General features: G+C 34.3%; 3 protein-coding genes across 4 annotated transcripts in view; 2 read left to right on the top strand and 1 right to left on the bottom strand.

The window, feature by feature from the left end:
• LOC117914351 (BAG-associated GRAM protein 1) overlaps positions 1-5,873 on the top strand; it is a 39,070-nt gene extending 33,197 nt beyond the window's left edge. Inside the window, 8 exon segments of the mRNA XM_034829655.1 lie at positions 1,689-1,795; positions 2,823-2,963; positions 3,050-3,154; positions 4,373-4,519; positions 4,651-4,704; positions 4,907-4,970; positions 5,261-5,322; positions 5,398-5,873. Coding sequence (XP_034685546.1) covers positions 1,689-1,795; positions 2,823-2,963; positions 3,050-3,154; positions 4,373-4,519; positions 4,651-4,704; positions 4,907-4,970; positions 5,261-5,322; positions 5,398-5,520 — 803 coding nt within the window. The 3' untranslated portion in view covers positions 5,521-5,873.
• Positions 5,874-8,095: 2,222 nt separating this feature from the next.
• LOC117914623 (selenoprotein F) lies at positions 8,096-13,033 on the top strand. The gene is made up of 4 exons (XM_034830031.1): positions 8,096-8,349; positions 11,073-11,131; positions 11,783-11,964; positions 12,698-13,033. Exons 1-4 carry the CDS (start codon positions 8,151-8,153, stop codon positions 12,771-12,773), a joined length of 516 nt encoding a protein of 171 aa, XP_034685922.1. The 5' UTR covers positions 8,096-8,150; the 3' UTR covers positions 12,774-13,033.
• Positions 13,034-13,070: 37 nt separating this feature from the next.
• LOC117914624 (transcription factor bHLH153) lies at positions 13,071-17,725 on the bottom strand. 2 transcript variants are annotated; one of them, XM_034830032.1, is made up of 6 exons: positions 17,287-17,725; positions 15,002-15,126; positions 14,579-14,644; positions 14,340-14,405; positions 13,827-13,874; positions 13,071-13,594 (listed from the first exon to the last, which is right to left on the bottom strand). In XM_034830032.1, the coding sequence occupies exons 2-6, from the start codon at positions 15,098-15,100 to the stop codon at positions 13,463-13,465; spliced, it is 411 nt and encodes a 136-aa protein (XP_034685923.1). In that variant the 5' UTR covers positions 15,101-15,126; positions 17,287-17,725; the 3' UTR covers positions 13,071-13,462. The 2 variants fall into 2 exon arrangements, with proteins under 2 accessions (XP_034685923.1, XP_034685924.1); XM_034830033.1 differs by lacking the exon at positions 17,287-17,725 and adding an exon at positions 15,495-17,012.
• Between the last annotated feature and the right edge of the window lie 3,457 nt (positions 17,726-21,182).

The following is a 21,182-nucleotide window of genomic DNA, read 5'->3' as shown; positions in this document are numbered from 1 at the left end:
TATATATAAGAACAATTGAATCAAACTCATGTGGGGAGGACTCCTCATCCTTCTCATGTTCTTTTTTATCATAATAAATACATCTTTTGTTTCTGATTAAATTAAAAAAAATAAAAAAAATCAAGTCTTGTGAGCTTCTGGACTGGATGTTTGAGATTGCTGGAGAGACATGCACAAGGGAAAAAGTATTGGATGAAAAAATCGATGAGTTTTCAGAGCAACATAAATCATATACATTATATCCCTGCTAGCATGTTTGTTAACAACTTGTTTAGGATACTTTGGTAACTTCTGAGGCATATGTTTGAAAAAATAAAAAAATAAAAAGATCCCACATGTAATCAAATAATTTAGAAAGAATCAAACAAATGTTAGTAGAAAAAGAAAAAAGACTCTCCTTCTAGGGGTGTCATAGGGGGTGTGGACTATTATCTCAGAATTGTTGTAAGTTAGACGTGTGGTACCGACTGGAAAATGTGTATTAGATCTTTCAAGTTGTTCGTGTCTGAGCCATGTTTAACATAACCTATTGAAAATTAGATGTTTATTTCAACAAATATTATTTTTCCTAAAGTAGTCATTTGATTATTTTTCTGAAATAACACATTCATGGTTTATAATGTATCATTTATATGAGTGGGTTCTTTTGTACGTTAAGAGTTCATCATTCGAAAAGGATTATAATGGATGTACTTCCCAAGAGTCATTTTCCTTATAATGGTAAACCCTGTACCTAATTTCCACATTTGTTTATTTCAGCCTGTAAATAATAATGAAATCATATCATAAGATTCACTCAGTAGATTTCAGTTGCGTGAAGATTCTGAAAAAAGTGCCTTCCGGTTAGAATGTTGATTGCATGTAAGATTTACATTGTTTATAAATACCATTGCTTTATTGATTCTAAATCTTTTAAATACTTTTGCATTTATACATCTAGCATCTTTATTTCAAGATTGAATTGATGGTCACAACTTATTTAGTCTCCCTAGCGCATGCTTATGTATGTTTCAGATCTCAATTATCCATCGGGTCTTTGACTTGGTAGAACACCAGAAATATTCTGTGAAAATATTTGGTTCCTTATTGATGCTGATTGTATGTAGTGGAGCTTTATGATAACTGGAAATAGCTTGTTCACTCCTTAGAATTAGTCCTTGATAGTAATGATTAAATCAGTCAGCTTGAAAATTGGATGGTTTAAGAGAAATAATTTGTACAAGAATGCACAAAATCTATGACAAATAAATTGAATTATTAATTTTTTTTTTTTGTCTCCACTAGTTTTGTTGTCTATATGACGAAGGTATCAACATTAGTTATTAGGCAAAGAATGTATTTCCATTATGCATCACGAGGATGCTTTTCAAATTTTTGTGCCTATGTTTTGTGTTAATGTATCCAAAATTATAGCCACTGTAATCAATTTTTTTTTTTTTCTTTTTGCATATCAACAAAAATAAAAAAATGCTTATTACTGTAGGCATATAAGTGCATCCAATGGCACAGGTTTTTGTTTCATGTGTATGTTTGTCTCAGGATTGTGTTTATAATTTTGATTTTTTGACATTGGCTGAATGGTTGGTCAGTTGACCATCCTTAGTAAATACCCATCCCCTAAGAGTGATTTCCTTTTTTATTCTGAAAAAGGAGTTTATATGACTTTTATTTTCCTGTTTCATTTTCAGGTAGGGTCAGATATAAATTTGCATCATTTTGGAACAGAAATCATGCATTAAGAACTTTACAGCGCTTTGCAAAGAACTTCCATACAATGTTAGAAGCAGAAAAGAAGGTTCATTCCTTGTGCTTCATCGTGTATTCTTTCTCTATCTTCCATTGCTATTTAAGTGATCGGAAGTGTGTGTTAGAGGTTTGGTTCAGTAAGAATTTCAAAGAGACCTAAAAATTCATTGGACTAATTATGTTCAACCAGGTTTGAGACAAAAATTTCAAAAACTAAATATATCAAGTCTACATATCTCTTGGGAAAGCAATGAAATTATCCTATGCGGCCTTTTTGGCGTTGAAATCTCATGGCTTGAACTTGTATTTTCAAGAAGACTTTGCATTTGAGAACTTCCAAAAGTCTTGCAAAGCTTTTGTTGTTCCATGCATTTCAGTCTGTCAAACTAGAGCTTTCTCTCTTCCTTGCTCGTTTTTTTATTTTCAGTTGCATGAAAGCTAACTTAGCAGTGCAAGCATGCTTGTGGCTAGCTAAGTGCTACACTGTTTGCTTGGGAAAAACCAAGGCTGTGACAATGTGCTATAATTGAGCCATCTGTGCATTAAGTTTAAAAGAAGATGGCTGAGTAGATGTGGTAAATGGAGATAGAAACTAAAGAGGATCCAATGATTCCAACCACTGCCGGCAGCATCTGCTAAAATTTGGCTCTCTAGCATTAGGCTCAGATATTTAACAATGCAGAGGTTGAAGAACATCAACTATAGCTTTGATGGAATATTAATTTTGTACTGGATCCGACTTTGAAATCTACTGTATCATGCAAAAGCAGGAGAACCGACAAAAGGAATACTGAAACAATTAAAGGTGATTCTCATATTACAATGGGACAAATGATCAAATATCCCTAATCTACAGGCATAGCAGCACTTTACTCCCTAGAACTTCGATTTCAAACAATATGAATGTGATTGTTAATTTTTGAAGGTAGGCAAAGAACATTGTGGATTGTGATTGCTTCACAACTATTATAGTTATCTGTAAAATGCTTGATAATTTCTTGAAATCATTGTCCTTTTCCTTCACTTGATCTTATCTTATATCGGGCTATATGTATCCTTTCTATAAAAAATTATAGGAGAACGCAGAGTCGGAACTGCGTGCACATAGCAGCTCTATCAAAGGTAGAAGCCAGGCAAAGATTTCTGAAGATAGCTTGCCTACAGCCATAGAGTTCCAACCCTTTGTCAAAGAAGAAGCTCTAAGTAGTATATATAATGTATTTCCTTTTCCTCTTATCTCTACCTCTAATGGCTTGGTTCATTCTTGTTGTATTTTAATATAATCCATTAAACTTTCTTTCAGGATGCTTTCCCTTGTACAGCTGAGCAGTTCTTCAATATATTGTTGCATGATGATTCAAATTATATAAATGAGTATCGTCTAGCACGAAAGGATGCTAATCTTGTTGTAAGTATAAAGTTTGGTGATCTTGATTTTCAGATTTTTACACTGCAATAAAATATTTTGATCAATAAAATTTGTCTTCAGCATGAGTATGCACTTACCATTGTGGTATAATTCTTTAAGCTTGAATAGGTTAAGCCACTGAATCGTTTCTTGAGCCTAACCTTGAGGCTAGTGTTGAAGCATATTGGTGTTAGGATGAAGCTGCGATCCCTGTGACATGAACAATAGGATTAGCAAAGGAAAAATGATGTCTGAGGCTTAAACATGAAAATATAGACATCTGTAGAACATTCTAGCAAACTAATAAAACTAGGAAAAAAAGGGCTAATGCAGAACTGTCGTTTTAAAAGGCTGTGTGCTAACTATTTTTTTAGTAGAGAAAATGTGATGATGGTTGTTCTTTAGGTAATCCTGGACAGATGAGGATTGATGAGATGTTTAGAGACCATGGGGCATCATGGAGGGATTGACATGTGCAGGAAGGTGGAGAGTGTCAACTAAGTATTATCTCCTGGGTCTCCAGTGTGTAGGAGAGGACTTTGAAGAGTTGTGGGTAGCTCTTCTGGTTAGAAGCCTAGATTGGCTTACTAGATAATTGATCTAGTGTCTAACTAAGCAAAGTGTTACTGAGCCTATCCCAACTTAAAGTCTTCATGAATAGTGTCCTATCTCACTAGAAAAAGCAGAAAATATAAATTATAAGGGAAACCAGTTGATGTGGAAATGAGTAGTGGCCTGCCCCACATTGAAGGAAAAAAGGCTAGTAGTTGAGATCAAGTGAGAAACACACAGATTAATGCCTCCGCCTTTTTAGTGGTATAGTTGTTGCTTCACATAAGCAAGCCGGGTCATCAAATTACTTCAACTTATCATAAAATATGAATTGGTATACGTAAACCCAACCTTCAATGTGCATCCAAGGGTTAGCCATCACTAGCCAGTTGGACAGTAGAGAACTTATGTTCAGATACGTATGGAGCCTGGGATTCTGACAAGATAGAGCTTGGCTACGGCATTTTGGGCTGACTGAGTTGGTTGGTGTGGGTTGGACCATTCAATCCAATGTTCAGCCCTATGTACATGCAGGCTATTGGTCTATGTATGTCAAAACTCTAGCGGCACTTCAAAATTCTCTGCACAAGGAAAGACAATAGCTCTTATGAACTGCTTATTGTGGTAAACTAAAATTTTTGCACTTATTGTTTGGTGTTATTTTAGGTGGGACAGTGGCATGCCACAGATGAATATGATGGCCAAGTGCGAGAGATAACATTCAGATCCCTGTGTACCAGTCCCATGTGCCCCCCAGACACAGCCATGACAGAGTATCAGCATGCTGTTCTGTCCCCAGATAAGAAAGTTTTGGTGCGGACAACCTTTTTCATCATTATTCTCTATATTTTTTCATAATAACAACCTTTTTCTTACTGGTTTTCCTAGTTGTGTCCTCGCTCTTTCTTTCCAATTCTGGTGATGATTATATCCTCTTGTTTTAGGTATTTGAGACTGTGCAACAAGCTCATGATGTTCCATTCGGGTCCCATTTTGAGGTATGCAATTTACAATATTTTGGACGCTGCACAGTTTGATGGCTAAATCTCAATGTTAAGGATGAAATTAGGCATGGGTTTTTCTGGATATTCTTTGTTAGCATAACAGGGTTTGGTCTCTCAAACAAAGGATGACAATTATTGTTATTAATGCACTTTTCACCTCATTCTCTCTACATTCTTAATTTTGGGGCTGCATCAGGTTCACTGCAAGTGGAGATTGGAGACCAATTCTGAATCCTCGTGTACAATGGAAATAAAAGCTGGTAAGTTTCTGATGGGCTTTTACCATATTTCATCTTCAGCTCCATTCATCATTGCTTTTTCCATGTTTGTAACAGTCGGGGATGAACATTTGTAGTAGTACTCAATATTAAATGCTCCTCAATCAGGTGTCATCAGATGCTTTTAATCATATAGTTTATAATTCTCTGAAGTCCTGTTCCTGAATAATTCAAACATAGCATTAGGTCAAATCGTCTAGCCAAGAATTTCAATCTAGTCTTCTTGTTTTTTTAATTTAAGAGACTTGTTTGGACTTCTGCAATTTTTACAGGTGCACATTTTAAGAAATGGTGTGTGATGCAATCCAAAATCAGATCGGGTGCAATCAATGAGGTTTGCAATTCCCCCCTCAAACTCTACTTACCTGTTTTAAAACATGTCTCAATTGTTTCCGTTCATGAAATGCAGTACAAGAAAGAGGTGGAGACGATGCTGGAGGTGGCTCGCTCATACATCAAGTCAAAGACTTCCGGTGGTGAGATCGAGGATGCCCCATCCTCTTCCTCCCCTGTATTACAAGATGCTCTATAACTTTTCCAGTGAAATTTCGGCTACCATTTTCCCTGTTCCTTTTGTTGATCTATATTATATGTGTAGAGTGACTGAGTTTCGTTTCGGTTCTTTCTTGTGGTTGAATCAGTTATGAACGTCGATCTTTATGCTCAAAAATGTAATTCCACCCTATCTCCCCATCAGAGGAGAACCAGTGGTGTGAAAGCTGTTGTAATCTTTCACTTATTTTTTGTACAATTGTTATCTAAAAATATACTTTGAGGAAGGTATGAGGTATAGATATTTTGGCACTTTTAGCCTTTGATTCTTAGGGGCTATATTGGACAAATGTCTACTATGAATATGATGTTCTCAATATGTTTCGTTTGTGACCGTTGAAAATGTTAACTTGTTTGCACTTTTGGCATGGTGTAACAAGTTGAAAGAAAATATTTGATTTCATAATTGGTATGAAGCTTGTTTAGAAAAATACTTAATATTGTGAACAATTTTATGATCACATTACTCATATTTTATAGTGTTTGATAAAATTTAATAGTTATTATATAATAACTTAAGTTGATTTTAAATTAAATTATGTTAAAGTTATTAATTTAAAATTTATTATTTAATTCTTATTTTAAATAAATTAGATAATTTGATAAAATTAACTTAAATTTTTTTTAATTATTAAATTAATATATTTATTCTCATAAATTATAATTGTGGCAAAGAATGTTGAGTAACAATGGAGGTCGTAGAGTAATAAAGGAGATTGTGGAAGTAGATATGGCGAATGAGGGTAAAAAGGTAAATGAACATATGGATTGAAGAATAAACTAATTGTTTTTACTTATTACTTAAAAATGTTTTTGACTTTTAAGTTAAATCATTAAGTTATTTTACCAAACATACTTAATTTACTTATGTCATTTTATTAAGTTGATATACATTAAAATTATGATCACATTATTCATATTATAATTATTGTTTTTCATATTCTAATCAAATTATTGGTATCTAGTGATCATAGTCTTCATGTTCTGGAGCCTTGGTTGGCATAGTGGATGAAAAGAGGTGTCGATGGAGAAATAAAAACTAAACATAAAGTTATGGTAAATGTTTCATTCATTGATATAAATTTTGTCATGAAAATACAAGGATGTGTATCACATTAAGGAGGGGTATGAGGGAATTACACCATAAAGGATGACCATTTATCAATAGCAAATTTCATATCGTTAAACAATGAATAAGGGTTCAACTCAAATTCATCATTATCATCAATATTAGATAGGGTATCATTAGAACAAGGGCATCAACAGGGATAGTGGGGCTTTTCTTCATCACTATCATCAATATCAACTATCATTAGCAATAGGGTCATCAACAAGGGTAGTAGGACAACCATCTACACCAAGGAGAACCAGGAAGGACCAAAGACATGGGCAAACCTTTGTAGTACCCTTCTCTGCCCACCACTCATCGAGGTTGATCCAATCAACACATTAAGTTCGATCAAATAAGAGCATATGTGTAGGATGAATGTAGAAATCATCATAAGACAATTTCAAATAATCCATGAATATACTAACCAAAAAAACTTTTTTCATATCTTTTAGCTCTTGAAAACTAGAATTTGCTATGAAGATAACACATAATGGTTTTAGATTTCTCTTATCTTAACAACATTAATAAATGAACCTTTTAGGTTGATATTCTCTTCCAACTACAAAGGGAAGCTTTAATTATACTCTCACCACTTAAAGAAATTGCAATTTTTTGTTGAAGAAGTGAAAAAAGACATATTTAAATTTATTTGGATTTGGCTTGTTTTAGCCATAACTCTCTTCCCATATAAACACCTTTGATTTTTTAATCTAATGTTAAATGAGAATGTAGCAAATGACGAACAAGAAGTTTCTTTAACAACAAAGACAAAAATTAAAAAAATCGTTAAAAATCATATCATAAGCCTTAGTTTTACAAAATTGAGATATCATACATCTAGTTTCACCATATCTATTCCAAAATCTTCAAATAATCTATGCAAGTTTGAAAAATTATCTCCATGAATCATAGTCTTCAAATAGCAAAAAGGGCTACTTTATTTTTTTTTATCTTCGAAGGACAAAAGGAGGGTATCTTGAATCAATCTAGGGTTTGAGTCAATCATGGATGAGAAGTAAAGAATCGATTTAGGGTTTGAACTAAAAATGAAGAAGGTGATTAAGGAAAATCAATTATTGTAATTCTCAACTAGTGAGTTTTAGTTTGAATCCTTATCAATGTTTTTTTTTTTAAATGATTAATATATTTTTTTTTCAAAACATTGATAGGAATTAAACCACCAAGGTTACTGAGGAACACTAGGAATTGTAGTTCCAATAAGTGACACATGGTCTTAAGATCGAATTCTGTCACTAATGATATTCTGAATTTTGGGATATTAATAGATGACGTGGACAATGTCTCATGTAATTTTTTCCATTTATAAAGTGATTTTTCCCAATTAAGATACTTGGGCCTTTGATTGGCCCAGTGCCGAGTCCGAACCCAACCCGGCCCGACTCCATATTAACATGCGCCTCTGAGTCTTCATCATAGTCATCTCTACGGATTCTTTTGGAGGGGGAGAGTTGTAGAGAGAGAGCGAGAGGGGGAAAGAGATGGCGGGGAAGATGTACGGAACCTTGTTGTCGTGGATGTGGATGTGGATGTGGATGTGGATGTGTTTTCTGGTAGTGGTACCATTGGCGTCATCATCAAGAGAAGTTTTGAGTTCCAAGGAATGCGAGAATCTGGGGTTTTCTGGTCTCGCTCTCTGCTCCGACTGCAATACCTTCGCCGAGTATGTCAAAGACCAAGGCTAGTACCCTCTATCTCTTTCACTAAAAACATTTTCTCTTCATTTTGGAATTTCTGGAAATAATTTTCGGATATATGATTAGGGTTTATTGAGTTTATAGGGATTTTTTATTTTTATTTTTTAGTTTTAGATACACACTGGAGATGGCAGGTTACATTTTTTTTTTTTTTTGGCGGTGTTAATGAGGGTGAAATTGAATCTGGGAAGTGCATGTGTACTAATAGTGTGGTTGTGTTGGTATGGTAGTGCTGTTTGGTTGCCGAGAAAACGGAGAAAGGAGAAGAAGTCGAATTCCAACTCAAATTTAGCTAAATGGTTGGATTTAAGTTTAGTTGGGTGTTTTTGTTTTGTCCGTTTTTGCAAATTTGATGGTTGGTGGTTTTGATTTGCTTTGTTTCTTGCTTATTTCTCATTAGCCAAACAGAGGGTAAATGAAATAGCATCCCCTCCTAAATGTGCAACATGATCTGAATCATGTGGAAAACCAAATCTTTCATTTTATAGATTAAACTTGTTGAAACATGGCAAGATACAGCTTGTATACATACCACTGTATTAAAATTGACCTGGATGGGTTCTCCTGAGAGTAACCACACTAAGCATAAGAAGTTTAAAGATGTTAAACAATGCCCTATAAACGATTGTAGAGCTTGATGGTGGAAATGAGAAGCAGGAAGATTGAGCTGGGAAAGCGTAGGGAAACTGTTGGAGGATGGTGTTCAGGAAATGTAAGGGACCTGTGCGGAAAAGTTTTATGGGAAAGTATGTAAAAAGGGGAGAGGGACTTTCTGAAGTTTATTAGAGGCTGAGATTTTGGCAAGACGCCAGATCCAAATATAGTGGTTAGCTGAGAAGTCACATTTTCAGTCTATATGGTTTGCACAAACAAGGTCCATTGGAGCCCGTAGTTCACTTGGGATTTTAATGGTTGGGAGCTGGAGAGGTTAATTCATTTTTTACTACATTTAAGAAACTGTTAGATTGAGACTTGAGAGGGCATATGAAATCAGTTGGAAGCTTATTAAAGATGGTTCTCAGCCAAGTTCCAGGCAGCTATTAAAAGGCTATAGGGAGATAGATTTAAGTCCCAGCATTCTTGAGAGTGGCTGTAATTTTTGGGAGGAGGAAATTTATCCTAACAAATTGGTATTCTATGTGGAAGTGATGAGGAGACTGCCAAGCACCATTTGACTCACTGCACCACTGCCCAAGATTTAGTAGTGATGGTTTTCACATATTTGGAGAAATGTAGGTCCTACTAGAAAAGACCATACATCTGCTTTTGGTTTGGCATGGAAAGTTTGCTAAGGGGGGTGAGCATTTTTTTTTTACCCTTTTTTTAAGGTTTGGCTGTGCTTGCATGTGTGGGGTGGCCTCTGTTTTGATTCGTGCTCATCCAAAAAAAATTTTGAGCACTTTACCAAGTTGAATGGGATCCTATCACAAATTTTTCAATGCACAAGGTACAAGCAAAGGAATTGCTATGAATTAGAAAAATCAGGAGAAAATATGAAGAAGATGTAGTATTATTAATTAGAAACTAGTAATTCTTGGAATAACTACCCTGATTCTACAGCAATACCTAATGCATATATAAAAAGAAGGGAGTATTTTTCCCACTGATTGGGGTCGAAAAAATTGTAAAGTCTTTCATAGTGGGACCATTTTGAGTTATCAGGATGGTAGACTCCTTTTGGATCACATTCATAGGTGGAGGTCAGGATTGAAGGATTAGATGTGATAAGCCGGAAAATAACCAATGATGCAGAGTTCCAAGTCAAACATTGTTTGGGGCTATGTTCGATATATTTCATGGTGAAGATTCTAAGTTTCAAGTAAAGGGGATTGGGGGTTGTCAGCTCCTACAAGATTGGTGTTTTCCATGAAGTGACAGCTTGGGAAAGGGTCTTAATTATTGGTCAACTGATGAGAAGGGAGAAGGTCCTCTTGAAATGGTGATGATAAAGGGGATGAGCCAAATGTTAACTACCTTAAAGTGCACTGCCAAATGGCTGGTCAATTTATTTTTTGTTCTGTTGGCTGTCGTATGTATTCTGCCAAGATCAAACAGGGAACTGTTGTCAAATTGTTACAGTCATTTACACAGAGGGAAAAAAATGATGTGTGAGGATAGTGTTGTTCTCCATAGATTAGTACATTTGCAAGGGCCAAAATAAAAGGACTTTTCTGGCAATGAAGCTGCTGGATGTACTTTTGAAGTCATCCATCATCACATGAGTAGATGGTGGACTCACTGCAGATAGGAGATTTTCCCTAGATTTTATTGATAACATGGGTGGGTCCCAGGCTTATGGGGTTATGGTTGGTTTTCTCTGTGACCTGTATACCACCAATGGACTTAAGTTACACTCTGTTTGGTGTTATTCTAATACTTTCTTATCTTCTACTACTTTCATATCCTATACATATGTATACTGCCAATGTACTCAAGGTACACCTGTTTAGTGTTCTTCTACCGCTTCGGCATCTTCTGCTACTTTTCATCATGTACATACATACATACATACATACATACTTACATATATATATATATATATATATATATATATAGAGAGAGAGAGAGAGAGAGAGAGAGAGAGAGAGAGAGATTTGTGTTAAACTGGAGTTTGCTAGCATGGTCATAAACATGTATGATGCCTACATTCATGATTCTCAGTATGGTTTTTTAGATTATGCTAACTCCGTTTATTTTCATCTGCAGTGTTAGTATCTGATTGTTTGAAGTGTTGCACAGAGGATTCTGATGATTCCATGAGCAAGGTATGGATGATGTTTCATGCTTAGAATTTGTTCTCTCTTTCAAAGTAGTGATTGAGGATGATAGTCAAATGTATCAAAATGGGGTGAAGCGTCCTGCACATAACCCATTTAATAAACATGTTATGCTGGTTGGGACAATTACAAAAGAGGACACAAGTATCTCAAACAAACCTGCTAACTTCATGCTGTTTTTGAGTTGTATTCCAGGTTATGTTAAAAACTGCCACCCCTAACAGCAATAACCATAGCATATGTTTTTGAAGAATTAGCAAATGACAAGGTGAATTGAGCTGTGTATAATCCAACCTATTCTTAGAAAAGGACTTCTGAAAGGGTACAAATGAAAGCTATTCTCCATTAGTTTGAAGGGTTGCAGAACCATTATCTACAAAGAAAATGCATTTTCATGCAATTGGTTGAGCTGATTTTAACCCACATGAAAAACACCATCCGGGTTCTGATCATTTTCAATTAACATGTCAGTTTCTTTTTCATCAGAAACAGACAATTCATTATTTGTAAACTGTAAATGCATAGCTTTTACATGGTTGGTTTGCTATTCTCATGGTATTTTAGTTGATTTCATTGTACTAACCTTGTTCTATTTGTAGACTGGAGTGCTTTATCTATAACTCTGATGTGCTACTGCAGATTACCTATTCCGGTGCAATACTGGAGGTGTGCATGAGGAAACTGGTTTTCTATCCCGAAGTTGTTGGTTTTATTGAAGAAGAGAAGGATAAATTCCCTTCTGTCAAAGTCCAGTACCTATTCAATTCTCCCCCAAAATTGATCATGTTGGATGATGATGGCCAACACAAGGAAACCATAAGGTGAGCCTCTTTTCATTAGTTTAAACTGCTTGCCTCACTGTGGGTGATGATGGCCAACACCTGCATCTTTGTTTCTTTAATCTCAACTCTTGATAAACAAGTGTCGGCCAACGCCATGATCAGGCATTGGTAGCCGACTGAACCTTATATATCCCAGATGGGTCAGATGGCTACTGATATCCAATCAAATATGAGATTGAGATGCATGTTATTCAAGCTAAAAACAAGCAACAACGCTATATCTAAAGGTCCTGTTTGAAAACTGATCTTGAAGACAGTTTTCTATTGTACTCAGAAAACATGATTAGCAAACTTCTAACAGAAAACAATATTTTGAGAATTTGTTCTGAAAACTAGTTATTTTTTAAAATAAATTTTAGATTTTTAAATATTTTTTGTAGAGTGCTCAGAGTAACAATTGTAAATATAAAAAGTGTTTTGAAAGTTTTTATATTGTAAATAACTATGCAGTATCTTAGAAGATGTCTAGAAAATTGTTTTTCATATTCGAGTTTTTAAACCAAATTTTGTTTCTAAAAACAATTGAGAATCCTTTAAAAACTGTTTTTTGAGACCGGTTTTTAAAAACATTTCTAAACAAACCCCAAATTTCTAACCAGTTGAAATATATTTTTTTTAGGTACCTTTATGGGAAAATATATATTTGAATGGGAAAAGGGTTTTGCATCATTATATTCACTATGGCATTCTTATTTTCTGCCTTTATTTTCAGGATTGACAATTGGAAACGTGAACATATACTGCAATTCCTGAGAGAGAAGGTCAAGCCTGCTTCATCAGCAATCTAACCAGGCAGTTCAGCAAATAACCAATTTGGTCGCCTCCTCCTGCATCTTAATTATGAAGAAATAGACAGTAAAAATGAACATCCATTATCATTTTCTTTTCTTTTTCATCCAAAAATTGGTAAGCCAGGGCTTTCAAGAACAAACACATATGCCTTCTGAGAACTTTTAACATATCTATACTTAGATTTTTTGAGAGCTTTCAAGAACAAACTTATATGCTTTTTGAGATCTTTAATATATCTGTGGTTAGATTTTTTTGAGTCATCTGGACATGTCAAAGAACTAAACAGAACTGCATTATAAATCATGATAATTGCCCCCCACATATTTCATTAACTCATTGTTAGAATTGATACATATCTCATGTTTATCAATATACATTTTCTCGATATCAGATTACACACCTTATCATACAGGACTCTACCCATCACCAGTTCAAAAACCCAGACCGACTGCAGTTCTTCCAACTGTTCCAATGTAGCAGGCATCCAGGTAAACGCATCATGCTAGACATCATTTCTCTTACAGATTTGCATCAGCCTGACAAAAATGTATTCTGCCCTAGATGAAGGAAAAAACCCGATGTTGGGTACCCTTTACACCACCATATATCATATCCTGTTACTACCAAACCTTTTTTTTGTTGCTGAGCAGAGGGGTTAGCTTCAATGAGGCTGCAGTGCAGCAATCTAGAACTTGGGGGAGGAATCGGTCTTGATGGGTGCCCAGATATCTGCACCGTTGCTTCGAGCCACCCCAACAGTGTACGAAATCGGTACAAGACATAAACCTCTGCTCCTTAAACTGTATCGCTCTAACTCCTGAAAAAGAAAAAGCGTCACCCATTTAGCTTTCATCTCTAAAACAATCATACTCAATCAGATAAAGCACGGAAGCTTCCGATCTCTTTCAGGGTCCAACTTGTTACTATTTAGAAACATCACATCAGAAGCGTTAATGATAAAATAAAGTTTGTTCGACCCCGTTTTTCCACAACCAAAATCATGAATTCATTGTAGCACATAGTATTATTTCGGTCCAGCTCATGCTTACCTGCATCTTAGCTGTTGTTGTACTCTGAAGGTATGGAGCGCTCAACACCTAAACCCACCCCCAAAAGAAAAAAAAGGCAGAGCAGTGAGGATAAAGTCAAAAAAACTAGTGGCAAAGTATCCAAAAGATGATAAATTCCCTGTTGTTGGCAAAACATTCAACACAAAAAAGTCAATAGTGTTGCAGAAACATTCACACATGAATGTTGAGGATGCAATCGCAGTCGGGTGTTGGTCAATAGACTCCGAGCACCGCTGCTGTATGTCGAGCAACAACCTATTCAGGGAGGTTGAGAAACAGCGTTTTGAAAGCGTTGTTGAAAATTTCGGTTTAGATTTATGGCAGGTAGATAGGTCTAAGTCGAACCACTCTACAAATTGTGGATGAAGGGACCTACTACAAGATCCTAATTAGCAGACCTCTTAATCAACCAGAAAATATGATTCCTCTTGGTATGGTGATTCAAACAATGGGCAATTTTGAAGGGGGGGTGATAGTGACAGAAAGTCTGACCTTAACTTGCTCCTGAAGGAATCTTATGTACTCCATCGCCTCTAGAAGAACCGAAGCTGTATCTGTCTGCAGTGAACTCCCAAAAAAGGCTTCAGAATCAGAATCAAGTTTAACAATGCAAACATCTGAGAAGCGTGTGAATGAGCAGCAACATCCACGGATATACACCGTGAAGAAGAATAAACACAAACACGGGAAATACTGATGAATTTAGGAAGAGATTAATCTGCTGTACATACCTTTCCAAAGGGTGAAACAAGCTGTTGCAGAGCTGCAATGCGCTCGCCAACCTTCTCTTTCCTTTCCTATTTGCCAAAAGAGTGCATTAGAGACAGATACATCAAAGCACACATCACATGATAGAAGAAACCGAACCACCTCAAACAGAACTAATACTCTAATAGCCGCATTAGGGTAATAGAACATGCTTAGGAGAATTTGGTCTAGTGCCCGATGCTCAATGGCCAATTCAGGCCACATATCCATCCTACAATGGAAGGCTTCAATTGCTTGAAAAAGCAGTTGTTTCATGGAAATTTTTGGTGGCATTTGATCATGTTCATTCGTATTTACAGTGAAGTAGGCCTTGGGATCATCAAGCTAATTCCAACTTCATACTATCCAAGTTATTAAAGATAAGAGAGAAAAGAGAAAAAAGGTACCTTGGTGGAAATGGTTAAATCGGGCTTTTGTCGTTTCGGCGCAAGAGAAGTGAGACCACCTTGGTCGACGGAGATGGGGCTCCGTTTATGCTCTGCCATTTTTCGCTCCTTATCCCTTATTCTCACTAGTAAAAAAGAAAACAAGAAATCAACTTAATAAAACAACTAATCAACACAAAATCAATATGTCAATTGTCCATAATACTAATTCATTCCTGCCTCAGAGCCAAATAACCAGCATGACAAATAATATTTAAGAACTTCTTTGGTTCAGACTTTTTTTTTTTTTTTTTTTTATCGGGTTTTTGGCAGGTGGCCCGGGAAGACAACGACCGTGACATATGAAAAACACCAGATCGACGATATCTATAACTTACTTTAATAAACGATGGAATTTTTTAATTTATTCTAGGTTTATCGGGATCTTTAATCACAGCAATCAAGGGTCTAGAATAAGGACATACAAGAGCAGGGCCTACACGGCTTCGCCTACCATTGAAGGTCCTCCTTCTTGGAAGCTACTGCCATCCGAAACACATTAAAAGAACCGAAAATTCATAACCATTCTTTATCACTCTGGTCCTAAATTTTCTGGAAAAACAAACAGATATGATTAAGGTCGAAAGTTTGAAGCCTGCTTCAAGATGATGCAGGTCGCTCACCTCAGAGTCAAGCGACCATTCACGGGCTGCTGGTATGAGTTCTGGCATACAGCCCGTGTGGAAACGCCCTAAAAACAATTATAGTTGATACTACAATGAGATCAGTTTCTTAATTAAGAAACATGTGTCGGTCAAGAAGGATTCACGGTATGACTTATAATAATCAAATACGATAAACCCTAGATGACAACATGCACAAAATATATACACATTGATAATTCTTATCGTATAATAAATCCCGAAAAAAGACATGCACCGTTCGTAGTCAGAGCCTAACCCCTCATCAACAACCCGATGAAACAATAAAAAATGAGCTTAAAAAATGTTAATATGGTTGCGTGATTAAAAAACAATATCACAATGTATTGTAAGTAGGTTTTACGAATGACACAAGCTTGATTAATTAATCAAAAACCCGATCACCTACTAATTACACAATGCATGAACGGTACACCTAAACTCACTGCATTGTCATGACCCGAAATTGAATCACTTGGATTGAGCTCATTTTCATGAATAAATCGAGCATTTCTAGTCTTTTGATTGATATAATCACAGTAGTAGACCTAGACTCGCTGTGATATCATGGCCGGAGATCAATCAAATGAAATGAGATCATTTTTCCAATCGCATGCTAATACACCAAATCTTACTGCATTGCTGTGACCCGAAACCTAATCACATAAAATGAGCTCATTTTCGTGAAGAAATCTAGTGTTTCTAATAGTTTGATTGATATAAATTACGATCATGCTAATACACCAAAACTCACTGCACTGCCAGGACCTGGAATCAAATCGGACCAAATGAGCTCATTTTCATGAACAATCTGAGCATTTTCAGATCCTTTGATTCACATAATCACACCAAATGAGCTCATTTTCCCCTAACATATCGCCCTCATTCAAATAATCAATAATACACCTAAACTCAATGCAATGCCATGACCCAGAATCAAACCAAATAAAATGAGTTCATTTTCACAAACAAATTGTTTGATTACTACATCTAAACTCACTGCACTGCCATGACCCAAAATCAAATCACACCAAATGAGCTCATTTTCATGAAGAAATCAGCCATTTCGAATCTTTGATTAACATAATCAAACCAATAACACACCTAAACTCACTGCAATGCCATGACCCGGAATCAAATCAGACCAAATGAGCTCATTTTCATGAACAAATACATCAATTTCATTAGATTCCATTAACATAATTGTAAATGGGTAGAATTGGATAGAAAATTTTGGGTATGCAATGCATATATGATATTAAAATGATCATAATCAATGGTGAATGTGATTGAAAACTAAGAATTAAAGAAATGACTTTGGTGGGCCCATTTTTCATAAATTTAAATCATGCATGAATCCACCCATTGAATACACAATCTAACAACTAGCCCCTAATCAATCAGTCAATTAATTAATTAATTAATTAATTAATCACTGATATATTTATATATTTACAACCTAAATTCATAAAAATATTCAGCAATTAAGCATAGTTCTTCAAGGTAATCTCATCAACATAATCCAAACCTTAGAATGAATTTCTGAGAATCAAAGCCATATACGAGAAAAAAATTTCTCAAAATTGAAGATGAGAAGAAACTCACCCAGAATATATTTTCTGCATTGCCAAACAAATAATCTGAAGCTTTAGGCCCTAAAATCTTCACCAAAACACATAAAAAATTTCCTTCAAAGCAAACAAAAATGGCTCAGTGAAACTGCACTCTGTTTTCTCTCTCTAAAAACCCTTTTGTGTATACAGAGAAAACCTTAGTTCCCTCTCAAGTGTCTCTTTTTAGGAACTATGTCGAAATCCCATAAACCAGAAAAAGGAGAAAATCCTGTTTGTTTGAGCGGAAAATGGTTTCTTGGGTGGGAAAAAGTTGTGAGCTTTGGTGAAAAAGGAGTGAACTTTGGTGGAAAAGGGGCAAACTCTGGTGAGAATTGAAGGAAAGAATGGTGGGACGAGTAAGAATTGGCCGGACAAGAGTTGGGGTTGAACGGAGAAACTGAAACTCCGGCGAGAAAGAGAGTAGAAGGAGAGGGTATATGTGAGTGGTTTTTATAAATTTATTTGAGAAAAAAACAATCCCTTTTCATAAAAAATTAAATAAAAAACTAATTTGGGAAAAAAACTTAATTTATTTTTTTATTTGACAGCTAACATACAACTCATGTAGAGATAGAAAGGGCTTTAGAGTTTAGAGAGAGAGGGGGGAGGGTGGTTAAGTTGACTCAAGGTGAGGTCATTATTCTAACCATGGTTAAGGATGATGACAATTGTATTTCATTGGCTAATTGTTTTTTTCTCTTTTTGCCTGGCTGCTTGTGGTTTTCATGATACAAGAAGCCACCCTTTTTTCAAAATTTCCCTTTTTCTTTTTCCTTTGAAGTTGATGGGAGAAAAATCCTAATTGATAAACCCTAATCCTAATTGATATTGCCAACATTTTTTTAAAAAAAAATTGCTACTTACTATTTATGATGGATGAAAAAAATTATTTTTTAGGGTTTTTGACAATATTTTAAAATGGGTATTTAAAAAAAATTTAATTTATGATTTTCATTACTATATATTAATGAAAATTTTGCCTCTTTGACATGATTCAAATTTTGCCTCTTTTCGAGATTGTTTTTAGAAAACGTTTTTAAGGATGGTTCCTATTTATTTATAGAAACAAGAAACTATTTAAAAACTAAAATATAAAAAATAATTTTTTATTTTTTTTAATATAAAAACAAATTCTTTAAAAACGGTTTTAAGTCAAAAGTTCGTCGAATATATTTTTAAGTAAAAAAACTATTTTATATTCTAAAGAATATAAAATTGTTTTCAAGAATCACTTGGAACATAACCCCATTGTCTTATTTAATAGATTAAGAATGCGTTTGGGAATGATCCTAAAAAGCGTTTCTAACATTTCTAACACTTGAATGATAAAAACGCTTCTTCAAATCACTATCAAACGGATTCTAAAGGTCATTTAGATTTCATTTACAAATGGGATGAGTGAATGTTTCCGTCATGAAATGAAATGGACAAAGACACTTCCCCTGTCATTATCATAAGTAAACATCCATTCATTGGCAGACATGAGCTTCATATAATCACATCATCCCTAGTACACAAAATCAAAGCTTGAAGATGATCATAAAAGGCTACATAAGCCACAATGGAATCATACTTTGGCACCTTTGCAATAAGATCCTTCAATGGTCTGCTCTCCAAACAAACATCCATATATCATTAGTCTTATTATCTATTATCTAAATATCAATCCATGAAATTAAGAATGATAGAAATAAACTTCTATGAAAGAAGAAAAATTAATGAAGAAAGTAGCAATGGAATTGGTTTTTAGGGTTTGGATGGGCATAGCTCATGATGCAATAGCATATAGGTTGGTGGACTAGGTTGGCCAAGGAGTGTTGGCTTCTTGTATAATTTCTCCATGGAAATTGAAGTTTTGTTGAGCTGTCTTGGTTCATCACTCATATATATATATATATATATATATATATATATATATATATATATATATATATATATATATATATATATATATATATGAGAGAGAGAGAGAGAGATAAAGAGAGAGAGGGAGAGAGAGAGAGAGAGAGAGAGGGAGAGAGAGAGAGAGAGAGAGAGAGAGAGATGGAAAATGCTTACAGGAAGACTAGATGGTGTTACACCAAAAAGTGTTGGCTTCTTCTTTGTACAATTTCAATATGGAAGGTCTTGTTGAGCTGTCACCTTCATGGTATAAATGGTACAATATTTCATGTATTATCTTTTTATAAGATCACTCTTTCTCGTGAACAAAGGATGGCAACACGAATTCGAATATACCAAGGTACCAAATTTTGTTGTCACCTCACCCCTGATAGTACGGGAAATTTTTTAAACTCTATGAGTTCAAGTATGATTTGACCTGTCTATATTTATTATATATAATAATAAATAAATAAAATATTTTATTTTTTAATAAACATAAATATATTACTCTTCATAAAAATAATTTATATTTTAAATATAATTTAAAAGTTTTATAGTAAAAGAAATTGAAGAAATTGAAAAAATAAAAATAAACAAGATGGATAAAGCAAGTTTGGAAATTTCCTATTCTTGTCCCATCTTATCCCACTTCCCATTTATTTATTTATATGTTTTGGTGAGAATAGGGATAAATATAAATAAACAGAACAAGTTATTTTAAAATAGCATTGACACATCACAAATCCACCGCATTGTTATTCCTATATTTATATTCTTGTTCATATAAACTTATTCTCATTCTCATTTCAATAAAAAAAAATTAAATAGAACATACATATACAACTTATTTTTTAAAATTTAATTATATTAAAAATAAATATATCTTATAAATAAATAAATATTATAAAAAATTAAATGGATTTTATTTTAGAAGTATATGTTTTTATCATATATATATATATATATGTGTGCGTGTGTTATAAAAATAAGAGAATTAAAAAATAAATTAAACTATTTATATATTAATTATATGATGGAAAAATCACTTTTGATCCATTTATCTTCATCTCAAACTCATCCCATTAGGGACATGAAAAAAAATCATCTCATTATCATCCCAAATTGCATGTTTCCTTCTTCTAAAAGAAAAAAAATTAAATCATAACATCCTATCCCCAACCATATCGATATTGTCCGTCTAGGCCCAAAAGGGTCCTTACAACTTTAAAAGTCTTTTTCAAGATTAAAAGCAACTCATATTTATATAGTGTCTAAAACTTTATTTTATATCCGATATAGAACATCACAAGTACCTTTCATGCATAACAATGTTCTCATTGTGTCATATGGGATTATGAAGTCAAACTGACAAACACCCCTTATGAGGCTAACCAAACTCTCACACCAAGGTTGGGAATCAACTTTAATACCATTCGTAACGATTCACACTCAATCGTATATATATTGTCTGTTCTAAAACTTACGACTTTAAAACCTGTTTTCAAAGTTAAGAGGGATTCATATTTAGATAGTTTAGAAATTTTCTTTCCTATCCGATGTGGAATATCACAAAAAAATACTTAAAATTAACATTAAATTGTTACAATTTTAAACATTCCTACTATAAGTATCAATTCAAATATATTCTTTTTCAAAATATTATTGGAAAAGGAGATGAACTTTTCATTTTTGTAAATGAATAATTTTATGAGAAAATGTCAAATAATATTGGATGAATTTTCATGTCTAAATCAAAATTGTCTATTGCTTTGAATTCTCCCCACATGGTTCATGGTAAGGATAAAAAGAAAATCATGGAAGACTACTTGTCTCCGTGCCAAGAATGAGAGAGTTTTGGGCTTTCTTTTATATTCCATTGGTTTCATTATAAATAACTAATAACCTTGTTTGGTATGTGGGAATCTAATTTCCTTGATATTTGTTTTGTCTACAATCTACCCCATTTGCAAAGAAAATTTGATGAAGTTTTGAGCTTATTTCTCA

This window comes from Vitis riparia, chromosome 5 (genome assembly GCF_004353265.1).
Source record: "Vitis riparia cultivar Riparia Gloire de Montpellier isolate 1030 chromosome 5, EGFV_Vit.rip_1.0, whole genome shotgun sequence".
NCBI classification, from domain to species: domain Eukaryota; kingdom Viridiplantae; phylum Streptophyta; class Magnoliopsida; order Vitales; family Vitaceae; genus Vitis; species Vitis riparia.
Note: the sequence above shows the minus strand (reverse complement) of the source record. Positions and strands in the feature narration are given on the sequence as shown.

What these genes read in the sequence shown, in the direction of transcription:
- LOC117914623 (XM_034830031.1), top strand. Translation starts at nt 8,151, where the DNA reads ATGGCGGGGAAGATGTACGGAACCTTGTTGTCGTGGATGTGGATGTGG. An exon ending in CGAGTATGTCAAAGACCAAG is followed by an intron (nt 8,350 to 11,072) that starts GCTAGTACCCTC and finishes TTTCATCTGCAG; the next exon opens with TGTTAGTATCTGATTGTTTG. An exon ending in CAACACAAGGAAACCATAAG is followed by an intron (nt 11,965 to 12,697) that starts GTGAGCCTCTTT and finishes CTTTATTTTCAG; the next exon opens with GATTGACAATTGGAAACGTG.
- LOC117914624 (XM_034830032.1), bottom strand. Translation starts at nt 15,100, where the DNA reads ATGGCAGAGCATAAACGGAGCCCCATCTCCGTCGACCAAGGTGGTCTC. An exon ending in ATTTAACCATTTCCACCAAG is followed by an intron (nt 14,645 to 15,001) that starts GTACCTTTTTTC and finishes TTTGGCAAATAG; the next exon opens with GAAAGGAAAGAGAAGGTTGG. An exon ending in CAACAACAGCTAAGATGCAG is followed by an intron (nt 13,595 to 13,826) that starts GTAAGCATGAGC and finishes TTTCTTTTTCAG; the next exon opens with GAGTTAGAGCGATACAGTTT.